The sequence below is a fragment of the Myotis davidii genome, unplaced genomic scaffold, assembly GCF_000327345.1.
Source record: "Myotis davidii unplaced genomic scaffold, ASM32734v1 scaffold18, whole genome shotgun sequence".
NCBI classification, from domain to species: domain Eukaryota; kingdom Metazoa; phylum Chordata; class Mammalia; order Chiroptera; family Vespertilionidae; genus Myotis; species Myotis davidii.
The window spans coordinates 4,419,817-4,433,402 of record NW_006292696.1 but is presented as its reverse complement, the minus strand read 5'-3'; the positions used below and the strand labels follow the sequence as shown (position 1 = coordinate 4,433,402).

Here is a 13,586-nt window from a genome sequence, read left to right as displayed (position 1 = left end):
GCTTTCCTTTCATTCTATTGAGGACAGAGGTGTGCTAAAATGACACTAGTGACATGTGAAGTGAAAGACCAGAGTCTGAGGCTTGGCTGGGCAAGGGCTTCATCCCACAGGGCCGGGTACCTTCACCAGTAAAGCTCAGTCAGGTAACCCCATCCTGCCTGGGGACTTCATTAAAAGGCCGATTCTGGTTCAGTAGACGGCTTGGCAGGTGAGGAGGAAGACAGAGATTTCTAACAAGCACTCAGAAGATGTGCCAACTGTTAAAAATAATTTTGGGACATTTAAACATTGGGCTATTTACATAAAAGTCTCTATTCCCAGCTCCTCTTATCAAACTGCAAGAACTGGCATTCCCACATGGCAACAATGGGCTGGAGCTGGGTAGTGGCTGCCCTCCGAAGGGACCCGAGTTTTCCAGTGTGCAGCATGCCCCCTGCATAATTTCCATTTGCAATTCTCCACCCGGTTTACTTAGGACTCTCATTTTACAGATGGACAACTAAAGGCCCAGAGAGGGAAGCTGTTTGCCAGGGTGTCTGGTATGCTACACAGCATTTAGGACTCAACCCAGGGCCCAATCTTACGTTCTGATCTACCCTCACTCGGTGTGCCCTGGGACTGAATGGGGGCGTGGAGCAGCTAGTACTGGGAGCTGGGGGGAAAGACCACTACCATCAACCACTGTGCTTTGTAGCCCGGCTCAAATGAGAAAGTGAAAGCAGCTGAATTTCATGTGGACATTCAAAGAGAACAATAGAGTGTGTCTCATTACTCATTCAGACCGTTTATTAAGCGAAAGTCGGGCTGTCCCATCTGTGTGATATTGCAACATGAAAAGTCACATACATTACTAAGGAGACCCCACAGAATTGAGAGCCTTTCAACAGTACAGAGCCATAGATTACAAAATTAAAATACAAATGATCCCCCACACTTGGCAGGAAACATGTACAATATGAGGAGGCTTGAAATGGAAGGGCACTTGCTTTTCAATAAGGCAGTTACAAAATGGAAAGAAAACCCACATCCCCAACACTCTGATGGGCGTAACGGATAATAGAAATGTAAAACAGGGATCCTGTACAACCCTGTCATTGGCAAAGATGCGTTCACCAAGTGAAAGCAACTGAGGGTTTGTTTTAAGATGCAAGCTAGATGAAATAACTAATTGTAGACATTCTACCTTAAGAAAAGGTCCCACCTTGCCCAGTCTACCTGAAAACATCAGATCACCTTTACCTTTCCTAACCATGAATTGGAAACAGCAATAAAAATGAAAGGAATAAAAAGGCACCCCTAAAGCACCATGCTTCCCAGGGCATGTTCCCGAGCTCACCTGTCCTTTAGTTCAACTGTTCAGCCCAGTAAGGGGCTGGAATGCTTGTGCATCACAGGGCCACAGAGCTGTCTGTACCGTCAGCGCCAAGTGAATCACACAAGCTCCAACAACGACCTGAAAGGCCGAGGTCTGACCAACAGATCACAGAGCAAGACCACTTAATGAGAATTTAGATTCTAGGACAACACTGAACCCTGCCAGGACTTTTGAATCCTAGTCTTAAATTATAGGCTAGTTCTGTTCGCCCCTCCCATTTGTTTTACAAAACTCAACTGAGTGCTTCAGTCCTAATCATTCACTCAACCTTGAGTTCTACAGGTTGGTCTTGGGAACCTCTACTCAGTTGCAAGGTCTCAGGAGTCTGAGGCAGGTCACTCTAGACTGGATTACAGTCATGCTGCAGGACGAGAGGTTAGTCCAGAGAATGCCATGTAACTCAAGCAAAGTTTTTTGGATTTTAGTTTCCTCATCTCTAAAAATGAATTGGACAACAGCAACCTTATACGACTTTCTAGCTTGAAAACATGGCACTACTTTGACACTGAGATATGTGATGCTTCCACTCCCCCAGGTTCCTTAGCTATTTTCTTGGTAAAAACAGTATGTGAAGTACTTATAGGAATCTTAAGGTACAAGCCCTCAGCAGCCATGGAAACTTTAAACTCCACACAGAGCAATATTTTAAGATTTTCTAGGTAAGGTTTTCCCTAAGTGCTGTGAGCATCAATTTTTGTGGGACAAATACAGAACTAAGGCCTCCTCTGTCTTGAGTTTTTTTCTTCAGGCCAATAGGACCCCTGCCTTTGCTGACGCCCTTGATCAGCTTCAGCAAGAACAAGTGAGCGAACCAGGCTGGTGGGATTTCCTCAACATTCTCCAACAAGGAACTAAATGCACCAATACTCAGGGGGCTGGAGAGTGAGGACAACCAAGTGTCTATCTGCTACCTGCTCCTTTTCACAAGACACTTGTTATGCCCTGGGACAGTGCCAGCCATTAGATCCTTGACCAAGATGAGCAACTTCTTCTATGTGGCCCCCACTGGGCAGAGACTCAGATGGAAGTTACAGAGAACAAAGAAAAGCCAGAGGTTTGCAAAGATAGAACCAGATACCCCCAGGAGGTAGTGAGTTCTCTGTCCTTAGAGGTGTTTAAGCCCAGATTGTTCAAACCCTTGGTGGGATGGCTGTAGGCAGAATGTCAGCACCTATGGCTAGACTGGATGGAATGACTTAAAGCCCCTTTCCCAACTTTTAGATCTTCTCATTGTAATGACTGAGAGCCTTCAGATGACTTCCAGCAGCAGCTACTTTGGGTTGGGACAGCCTATTTCAATAGGCCAGGCCCCTGAAGTGAGCTTCTTTTCTTACCTTCTCCCTTCCACCAGGCAGTTGTCTGTAGGATATTACCAGAAAAATTTCCACAAAATAAACAGCTGAAATGCCAAGATTAGATGCAACATTCCAACTGCAAACAGTTAGGAATCTGTCTCCGAAAGGCCAGCAGTGAATATCCAGCCATGACAGGAACATCTAGCAACGTGGCGGCTGGAACACATAAGTGAAATTCCTCTTCATTTCACGCCAGTCTTGAATCCTTAATCTTTCGTGGGATTCAGTTGTGATCACTGTCAGGTGTTGTTGCCAACCTAAGAGCTTGTTCTTTGAAATAATGAGCTTTCTGTTTGATTTTTAAAAACCTTAAAATGAAGCAACATGAATAGCAGGATATTGGCATTTCCGTGTGACAATGTTAGGGCATGTGAAGAACCACACCAGGCCGGAACTGAGGCAGGATTTAAGAAGACAACTCCAGTTCTGTTTCCAATTCCAGTTTTGCCCAGGAGCACCAAGAGGAGAGAAGGCAATGTTGCCATGTTACAGGTGGAGAGAAGCGCAAGAGTCCTTGACAGGCGGCATGAAAACACAGGCAGCGAAGGCGAACACTGCTTTCCCAGACCCATTGCTCCCTGCAGCCAAACCCAGCTGCTTTGGAGGGCTCGGCCACTCCACAGGCAGAGCCTCCTGCCACGAAAAGCCATGGAGACTGCACAAGAGACTAAGGCAAGTGGTTTAGTGGTCTGATGACAGAACAGACTTCTGCACACAGGACAAAAGGAAGTTCGGACAGCTTTGTTTTTTCTTTCACCCAACAAGTCTCCAAGGTGAAAAAGATACCCATGCCGAAACCGGTGCAAGTGGTTTAGTGGTCTGATGACAGAACAGACTTCTGCACACAGGACAAAAGGAAGTTCGGACAGCTTTGTTTTTTCTTTCACCCAACAAGTCTCCAAAAAGAAAAAGATACCCACAATCTCCACTTTCCAAAAGAGCTCTCTTTAGAGGAAAGACAGCATGCGACCAAGCGCACACAGCATCTGGCTGAAGGGGGCGTTTCCCTGGGCTTCACTTTGGAACAGAAGCATTTTTACAGACACATGAACAGATGCATCCGAACCCACATGTGCTCTTACAGAAGTATACCGCTGTCTCTCTCTACTGGGAAAACAGATTTGCCGTTAGAAGAACAGTGATGTGACCTACACATCCATCATTGGTTTAAACATCAGAAGATACACCTTCTTAAGAAGATAGGGACATTTCCAGAGAGCAGGTTTCCAATGCCTTAGCCTACGGGCCCGGCTGCCCTCAAACTCCAGTCTGATGAGAAAAAAAGCCCCCTGACAAAGAGGGCTTGGTGTCGGACACCATCAAAGCCTTTCTAATTCAGCCTCTCAGGAATAAAACCCAGAGAAGCCACACACCTTTGGGCCTTCTTGATCCTTCAGCTATGAGACAGTGTCTAAAATACATATTAGATCAGAATGGCTAAAACACTCAGAGCACCCTGACGTGCCTTCCACAGCCAGGTGTATTAAAATAAGACCCCTCACAGTCAAGAGTATGTTCTATGTACATTCATTTATACATATTTAAAAAGGCTGCCATCTGCTAGACATGCATTTTAACATGGTGAAAGCGTGCTGCAATGGAGCACACTGAGTTTTAGTGAGTGGTGGCCCTGTCTCCAGTCCACAGAAAGCATGGCACTGCTCCGCAGACCCAAATCCACCGCCCTGCTCAGTAGGGATTTCCATTCTGACTTCTCTGTGGTGGTATTCAGATGAAGCCATCTGTGAGACATTTAATTCTCTGCTAGGCCAGGCAATCTACTACTACTTTTAGCATTTAAGGCTTAAGAAAGAACTCAGATTTAAAACCGAGTAAAAAAATGATACTTTTGACCCCAGTGTATGTCAAGATGGTCAGAAATTAGCATCTACATCTTTTTCTTCCCTTTCTCCCATTCCCTGTCCACACCCTATGCCCCCAACACATAGATTAGAAAATTTTGGAAAAGCAGACTTTTGGATATAAAGCTTTGTTTTCAAAGGATACTTTGGCTGTGACATAGATAGAGGAAGCTGAGTTTTTGAACATAAAAAAAATCAGGTAATTATAATACTTAAAAAAAATCATTTTAGCAATCTTTCTCCCTAAAAGAGAGGCAAATTGCTCATAAAAATGAGCATCAGACGGCACTGACCTTTGCTGCTCAAACCTAGAATTTGTTGCTGACCCCTGAGCTCAGGGCATCAAGGCCAGTCAGACTTTATCCCAGCGCTAGATTTCTGAGCAGGAATCACATGGTTCTTAGCAGCTTTCTTGGTGAGTGTGAACTATGGATGGATACTTCTGAAAGTGAGCCCTAAACCACTAAGCATCTCCGTTTGCCAGAGCATTTATGGCCCAGGAGAATGGCCTAAGTTGTAATACATAACTTCACCCCAAGAGTGAAGTGTAGAGGAGTGTATCAAGGGCTGCATCTCCTGCGAGCATCTCTGCATTCGCATTTCTGGAACCTCCACAAATACAGTGCGGCACATGCGACTTCCCTGAAGTACTAATTTGAGCTGAAACCTCTTGTTGGCTCATCAGGATTTCCTCCCCACTCTAGAAGTTAAGTGGTAAACCACAGAAATGGCAGAGATCTCATTAACTGGAGGAGCGGAGCAGATGTTACAAGGCTAGCACTATTAGTGACAGCTCAATTAGCCAACAGATACTGATTGAGTGCCTACTGTGCCTAAGGTGTAGGGCCAGAGAGGGGGACCAGGGTCAAACTGATTTGCTGATAAATATCAAGGCCTGCAACAAGGTGGGGCACCCACGTCCCCAGCACGTTTGCATCTGTTCACACACCTCCACCATCACCTGTACTCTGCCGCTATTACGGGACTATATTTCACACGTGGCAGTGTGGGATTATAAGGTGATTACCAAAATATTTGTATCCCTCATTTCTAGGAGCACTGACTTAATGCTGTTTTAAATGCTGCAATACATAATTTTTCTTTCATTCTTTTTATGATCTTGTTTGTTTCAGCCCAGTAGTTGCCTTAAAAGAAAGTCTTCATATACACATGCTGCATCAGGAGAATATAACCCTCCTGACCAAAAAGATTTACAGTATTTATCATTCAAACATTTTTATTTATAATAAAACTTATAAGTCTTTATGGGCTTAAATGTAGCAGATATCACCTGTGCATTAAACATTATACTTCATTCCTGGAAGATGTGCTTCATCCTTACTCAAGCTGCTTGCTGCCCTCTGACTTCTGGTCCAGTCTACTCTTGTTACTCTTTACCATGTAGATGAAGTAGGCAAGGGTCTCTTTTTCATTCACAGGTATGTTCCTGAAATGTCGACTGACAGTCTACATGGAGGCAAAAAAAAGAAAAAGAAACAAAAACACACCAAAAACCATGCATAAATCAGGGCCATAGACTAAATTGTGCAAAAGAGGAACCAGGAAGTTGCTGCCAGAGCTATGGAGGGGGTTAAGATCACTACAGAACTCTGCAGAGCTGCAGAATGCAGACTACCCTTTTTCCCTGGGGTTTAGGTGAATGGTTTCCAGGCTTCCAAAGCAGGACTTTAGTCCTCAATACTCCCAAGATGCAAGTCTTTCTATTTTAGTGGCAGCCAGCTGCCCATCATGATCTCAGGGTCACCTCCACAGATGAAGAGACCGGGACTGCTCTGCTTGGCCAGCTGCTACCATAACTTCTCAGGCTCTGGTACTTGGCAAAAAAATGTCTTTTAAAAAATTATGTCAAATGAGTAGCCTACTGAACAGATGTAAGTGTGTGACCCAAGAATTCATCTTGAAAGACACACCAGATTTGAAGAAAAATGAACCATTTACTCTCTATTCCTGAAACTTCGCTTTATTTTACAAGTCCTGAGAACAGGTCTCCTCTTGCCCCACCTTATCCTATCTCTTCCACCAGGGGTGGATACTGGCAAGTGGTGAATGCAGTCTTAAAGTAGGAAAGGCTTGTGTGCTCCTATGTTTTATCTGATGCTGGTGAAGGAGAAGTTAAAGAAAAAATGATGGATCAGCAAGATACCTCTAAAGGAAAGACAAAAACAGTGGAACCCTGAGCCTTTAGGGAATCTCTGAATAGACCGAGTGACTAGGACAGAAAAAAGAGAAAGAACTATAGAGTGGTTATCTCTGGATAGTAGGGTTGTATTTTTCTTTTCTCCATTTTCCAAATTTTCTACAATAAGCAGAAAAGGGGGATGAGAGAGTACCCACACTAGTGCCAACAGGACAGAAGTATCAAGCCAGGCTGTCATTATATTAAAATAATAGCCAATGGAGCGTTTTCCACCATCCAAACTATGTTAACTCAGGGCAGGAGAAATCTTTCTTGGGCTCCATTCTTGTAATAAATATTTCCATTACCAACATCAGAGTAGAAGAAATCAAGGAAAAAAACCAAAAAGAAGAAAAATAGATCCTATAGGACATGAGTGAAGGTTCTGAGATGATTAATCTGACACATCTGATATGCAGGAAGGACCATTATCTATAAAGAATCTTGGAAAACAAGATTCAAGCAAACAAACAAACAAACAAAAGAACACTCAGGGCTTAGAATCAGGAGTCAGGATGTTCCAGGCTCAATTCTGGAATCACACCAATTTGCTGTGAGTTTAAGCAAGTCCTTTCCTCTCTCTTGATTTTCTTTTATGAAAATCAGAGCCTTTCTAAGTTTTAAGCTGTGGGATTCTAAATTGTGCAAAAGATGGACTAGAAAGCTGCTTCCAGAGCTATGGAGGGGATTATGATCCACAGGCAAACAGAGCAGGAGGGAGAATCAAGGTCACCATCAGAGGCACAATGGCTCTCTCTTCGGAGAGTGCAATTTTGTCTACCTACTTCTGCTAACTGGGCCTTATTGAAGCCTGGTCTGGTCTGCAATTTGTAGTGTCGTTTATAACGTCGTAGAGTGTTCACCTGTAGCTGGAACAGATCAACCTGGAGAGAAGAAGAGAAACACATTATGCATCACCTGGGCAGCCACGACTCACTGAGAGCCAACTATGTGCCTAGCACTACACTAGGGGTGGGGTGGATATGACTACAAAGAAGTCTTAGAAATGGTCCATTGAGGACTAATAACTAGCTGGGAGGACAAAAATAACAGTGGAACGAGTTCTGGCTGGGGAAGGCTGGTTCCAAAAGGCTGATGGAAGTCGTGAAGCTTAACTAAGGGGAGCAGGGTTTAGAAAGGCAGTGAGGAACTGAGCAAGAGTAGGGAATGAGTGAGAAGATGATGAGCACAGAAAGCCAGGAAATGAACAGATGGGCTAGGGGGTCATAGGCAATCCAAATGGGGTTAAAGAGTGAAACTGGGTGGTAGCATGCCAGGTGATGTTCCAGGAAGATGGATCTAGAGGTGGTTCGATGGGCGGGGACAGGCAGAGGGAGATGCTGTAGCAACGATCCAGAAGTGAGATGATGAAGCAGAGCTTTGGAGGGGTGGTGATGCTAGAGGGGGAAACCAGGCATGAGCAAAGGTCAAACCAGACAGACATCCTGAAGGAAGACAGGCCAGAGTTTGGCAGCAGACTGGATAGAGAAGCGTGAAGAACAGTGGGAAGTACTGTTATTCTCAAATAGTGATTTCCTAGGCTCAGCCTTCAGGTATTAGAATCCTTAACAACCCTCCAGAGAAAGCTCAAAAGCTACTGTGGCGAGTGTACAAATCAGCAGGTTAGGGTCAGGATCTCTGCAGATGACTGGATAACAAAGGGGAAAGGACCCCCCCTTTTTCTCCTAACACAGAAGAGAGGAAAGCTGCACAGTCATGAAACATTGAAGGCCCAGAAAGTTGGGCTGCCTTTACCTGCCTCTAAAAGAGATGTTCTTGCTTCAGGCAGGTGGAGAGCACTTAAAAACAAAATGAATGATCAATATGAGGGACCAAAGTCCTTCATTCTTTTCAAAACATTCCTCAAACCTTTTTCTTTTTTTTTATTTTGTGAAAAGCATTTAGAAATTGAATACATCCATTTCTTTATAAAATTTAATAATGCTAGAGGCAATTGGAAGATACATTAAACCAATATTAAAAAAGGGGCATAGGGAGGGGCAGAGGGAAAGGGCTATATTTTCAAAGGTTTCCTCATCTGCAGATGAAAGCCCGCCTACTCTTTCTATTCCTACAGTCATTTCCACTGAGTGCTAAAAGGCCATTGCCTTATGAAATATTCATGCGTCAAATATTCAATGTACACTATAAACAGTTCTTTGCTGAGTCTTAAGTGAAAACAATTTAAGTAGAAAAAGAATCCGATATTCCTCCCTGTAGCCTTGTTTAATGGACACTGGCACTCTGAAGGAAAGGCGGCCTCTGGTTTGAGAAGCCTAGGTCTCATCTTCTAGTGCAGTGGTTCTCAACATGGGGCAATTCTGTCCCCCACCTTTACCCTGAGAACATTGGGCAATGTCTGGAGACATTTTTTTATCATCATGACTCAGGGAGTGGTGTGACTGGCATCCAGTGGGTAGAATACAGGGATGCTGCTACACATCCTACAATTCACAGGACAGCCCCTACAACAAGAGCTACCTGGCCCCAAATATCAATAGTGCCAGGGTTGAGAACTCTGGTCCAGTATAATGACTTTGGAATGATCCTTGGGAACAAGCCTGGACCAGGAATTGGAGAGTGACAGAAAGTCAGAGCTGGGATAAACTGACAACTTATGCCTTCATTTTGCAGCCTAGAAAACGGGGGAAGTGACTTCCCCCAAACCATACAAAGTCAGTCTCTAACTTTAAGACAAAAACAAAGTTTGAAAAAACTTGACACTGTGGTTGGATTTTATCATTTGCCAGGGTTTTCTTACAAAAAGGCTGTGTGGCCTACTGAAAAGGGCACTAGACTGGAGCCCCCAAACTGTCCTTGTGCCTGTTTGTAAAATGATGGGGCAGTCAGACCAGTCAATTTCTAAGCGTTCAGCTCTCAGATTTAGTATTACTCCAATTCTGTGATTCACTTTTCAAATAAACCACAGCAAAACAAAGGGACTAAAATGAGTTTTTAGCACAAAAAAGCAGACCAGGCCAGAGGTAAGGACCCGATTAGAACCCGTCCTTCCAGCTTTCTCAAGCCGATGTTTTTGACCGTTACCTCAGGAATGTCAGTGTCGTGCTCAGGAGAATCTCCACCATCATCACTTGTCTTCCTCTTCCTTTTATTTCGTACACTTTGGATGAAATTTTTGTGGAAATCGCAGATATACAGGTGCCTTACCTGATGGGAAGCAAATAAAAGTCAGAGTTGCCAATTCCATGGAAAGAGCATCTGTCAATTTAATAGGCTTCTCTCCTTTTCCAGGGACTGGAGAGGGAGGAGGAAGAACAAGGAGCAGGCCATATTTTCAGACGTTTCCTACTGAGCTGCAGAACAAGACACCCACAAAGAGAATACTCCCATCACATTGGGGTGTATTATAAACCAAGTCCCCCCTGAAAACCTGTGGTCCACATTCAGCAAGGAGAGATCCCACAGCAGAGATCATTAGAGTAAGGTCCCCTACTGTAAGGGAGGATTTACAGGTAGACAGGAAGCATTCCAGATGCAAAGAGCCAAGACTTAGAGTTTCAGGTGAAGATGACAGGGGTGTGAGTGAAGGAGCCCCAGATTAGACAGTGTTAGGCGAAGGTCACTGCCCATGTAGGGAGAAATTGGGGGGTGGGATGCACATCAGAACAGCTTTGACTTTCCTTCAGATGAGACAGAGTCCCCCAAGGTTTTTGAAGCTGGGAGTGATATGTCATTTTCAGACCTGTAGGAGTTGCGAACTAAAAAAAAAAAAAAAAGCAGGAGAGGGACTATGGTAATGGGATATGGGACACACTATTTTGACATTGATAACAGGATGACAACTCTCTGAAATACTTTATTTCTGAGCATCCGCTTCTAATTATTGCATTACCTCACAGCTGCTCCACAAAGAGAAGTGGAGAGAGAGGCAGACATTCTCTCAAGGTGGAACCACACAGATGAAGCTGCCCCCTGCTGCTGACTTTCTAGTACAGACTGGAGGCAGAATAATAAGTGAAGGCGGTACAGCAGCTGAGATGTGAAGAATATGCTTTAAGAATGTTGGTACCAGGTTGACTAGGGGAAACATTCAAAAACCTAACAGAAACCGAATGCCTGTGGAAATGACCTGGGGCTGTTGACACTGAAACAGATGCTGCACAGATGTTCTCGAGAGGCTTCTGAATTTCAGTTTATTCCTTAAATTCTTAAAGAGTAAGCTGATAGGAAACCAGCATCAATTAATTCAGGCCTTTTCATGGAGAAAATAACAAAAACTGCTTTTTATTCCAATGAATTACCACTTTCATGTGGTTGGATTAGTGAGTCATGAGCTGTTTTTTAATGCTATGATGGTGTCTTGCAGATAGTAGGTGCTCAATAAAAGCTGTCCCATCAACATAAGCATCCCTTGCATCTAAAAGCAGTTTAGGCCAGTAAAAGTCACCATTTACATATGGTTACAAATTGGGACAGCTTTGCCAGATTCAACTGTCAAAGGTCTTTCAGACACAGCAACGTGTCACTCTCCCTAAGAATCTACTTGATTTATATGCCACTGGACATTATCAGGGAAGAGAGCAACTCTCAGCATACTCTACTTCCCTGATAGGAAGCTGGCCTCATGTTAGCCAGTTCCACATGTAAACCCTAAGAGACTGAACTGCTCCTTGAATTCACAGAGACAAACCTTGTAGGAGGCAGAAGAGGTGATTTCCTACCTAGAGTTGTGGCTGGGAGATTTCAGGTCAAGATAATAGAATAATGGAATGCTAGACGGAGGAAAACTTAGCAATCACCAGTGCAACCTCGCTGGTCCCAATCTCACTTTCTAGAGCAGTGGTTCTCAACCTTCTGGCCCTTTAAATACAGTTCCTCATGTTGTGACCCAACCATAAAATTATTTTCGTTGCTACTTCATTACTGTAATTTTGCTACTGTTATGAATCGTAATGTAAATATCTGATATGCAGGATGGTCTTAGGCAACCCCTGTGAAAGGGTCATTTGACCGCCAAAGGGGTCACGACCCACAGGTTGAGAATCACTGTTAGAGGGATAAACTGAAGCCACCCAGAGTAGGGAAATGACCTGGCCAAGGCCACTCTGGCCTTTTGACCCTGGCACATGTTTCTTTCCTACTCCAACAATTTCTTTATACTTCCACTTTTCTTCAGAAAAAAAAAGCCAGAATATGTCATTTTAGAGGGCTGTTTAAAAGCATGCTATCCTATATAATAAAACCCAAATATGCAAGTCGACCAAATAGAGGAACGACTGGTCGCTATGACAAGCACTGATCACCAGGGGCCAGACGCTCAACACAGGAGCTGCCGCCTAGTGGTCAGTGCGCTCTCACAGGTGGAGCACCACTCAGCCAGAAGCTGCCAGAAGCCGGGATCACGGCGGGCGAGTGCAGCAGGGGTGGCGGGCTGCAGCAGCGCTAAGGACTGTGAGAGGGCACAGGCTGGACTGAGGGGACCTCTCGCCCCCCAGTGCACGAATGTAGTGCACCAGGCCTCAAGTATCTTAATAAATCACAGAACACTGCCAATGTCTACATAAAATGAGTTAAGCCCAAGTTGGATTTTTGGTGCTATTCTTTAAAAAAGCTCCCTGCTACACTCTTTTAAAGATAAATAGTTATTATTTCTACTTAACCACTTTCAAGTACATACTGGTTTTCAGAAACTTCAGAGCTCAGTGGCCTTTGGGGGTGGGTGGAGAAAGAAGGGTGGTAGCAAGGGCTCTACTGTTTATTTTTCCTATTTCATTTTCTACAACAGCTAAACATTCCTGTAACACAGCAGTTCCTTAGAATTGAATTCCTGCCCAAACCTGTGAGAATGAAATAGAATCCTTTTCAGAAATAACGACTCTACACCACCTTGAAACGAATCGTGAGCGATTCCACCTCGAAACCCTACTCCGTCAGAAGCATTGCCTTTTGGGAAGTGCAGTGCCAGGCGTAGGCTGCTTCTCTTCTGGACAGTGTGTGAGAAACATTCAACGTGGCCCAGCACAGGCTTTTCCAGTGGGGTCACTGGGTACATGGAGCCCCAATCGCAGCAGCACATTCACTCAGATGTGACAGCTTCCAAAGGTTTAAAAGAACTGGAAAATTCTTTCTCTTAAGGATTGGAAAATATTATTATCATAAGCTGCTCAAGTGAAGGCTCCCAACAACCTACACAGAAGGTAGGCAGTGTTTTCAAGAGTCTGAGTTCATTGCTTAGAATTAAGCATTTCATTTCAACATGTGCCCTAATCCGGACCACCTTAGTATCTAGTCAGCTGTTTGCTCTCGTTCATTCATTCACTTATTCATTGATAAAGGTTTGTAATAATAAAGCCATTGACCCACCCCAACCATTTTAAAATAACATCTTTCCATTCAAGAATTGTAAGTGTATTATAATTAACTTTTTAAAAATTGAGGGTGGGAGGGAAGAGCCTGGAAGAAAGAACAGGGCCAATTTTTTTTATTTATCAAAGACTTAATTAAGCATGGGGTTTGGAAGTAAATCAGATAATGGGGTTAAGAAATTAACTGGCCTATTAGGTGCTGAGTGACTTTGGCACTGGCACTGCCTATCTCTGGGCCTCAGTTTCCACTGTAATCTCAGAATTGGAAAAGTGGGAGTCCTTTCAGGTTAACAAGCCATCTCTGATTTCCCTCCACACTGGACAAATTTTGGTCCTAAAAGAGAAGGGATGTTAGGAGGTCCTACCTGAATATTAAATACCCCCTTAGCTCATTTCCAACTCCTAATCAAGAGGTTGCAGCAACAGATGTCAAACTGAAAGTTTCTAATTGGTTGACTATAGGCACATCTT

At 43.9% G+C, this 13,586-nt stretch overlaps 1 protein-coding gene across 2 annotated transcripts; it reads right to left on the bottom strand.

Moving 5' to 3' along the window:
- Window positions 1-5,811: 5,811 nt before the first annotated feature.
- SAP30L (SAP30-like) lies at window positions 5,812-9,977 on the bottom strand. 2 transcript variants are annotated; one of them, XM_006766283.2, is made up of 4 exons: window positions 9,835-9,977; window positions 8,549-8,588; window positions 7,575-7,673; window positions 5,812-6,059 (listed from the first exon to the last, which is right to left on the bottom strand). In XM_006766283.2, exons 1-4 carry the CDS (start codon window positions 9,876-9,878, stop codon window positions 5,931-5,933), a joined length of 312 nt encoding a protein of 103 aa, XP_006766346.1. In that variant the 5' UTR covers window positions 9,879-9,977; the 3' UTR covers window positions 5,812-5,930. The 2 variants fall into 2 exon arrangements, with proteins under 2 accessions (XP_006766346.1, XP_015421119.1); XM_015565633.1 differs by having other exon boundaries at window positions 7,653-7,673.
- Window positions 9,978-13,586: the final 3,609 nt, after the last annotated feature.

Bases quoted from the DNA above. Each gene is read 5' to 3' on its own strand.
- SAP30L (XM_006766283.2), bottom strand. From the start codon at position 9,878: ATGATGGTGGAGATTCTCCTGAGCACGACACTGACATTCCTGAG. The intron at 8,589-9,834 runs GTAACGGTCAAA...TTTGTTTTTAAG, and splicing joins ACGACACTGACATTCCTGAG to TGCTCTCCACCTGCCTGAAG. The intron at 7,674-8,548 runs GCAGGTAAAGGC...TCTTCTCTCCAG, and splicing joins CAAGAACATCTCTTTTAGAG to GTTGATCTGTTCCAGCTACA.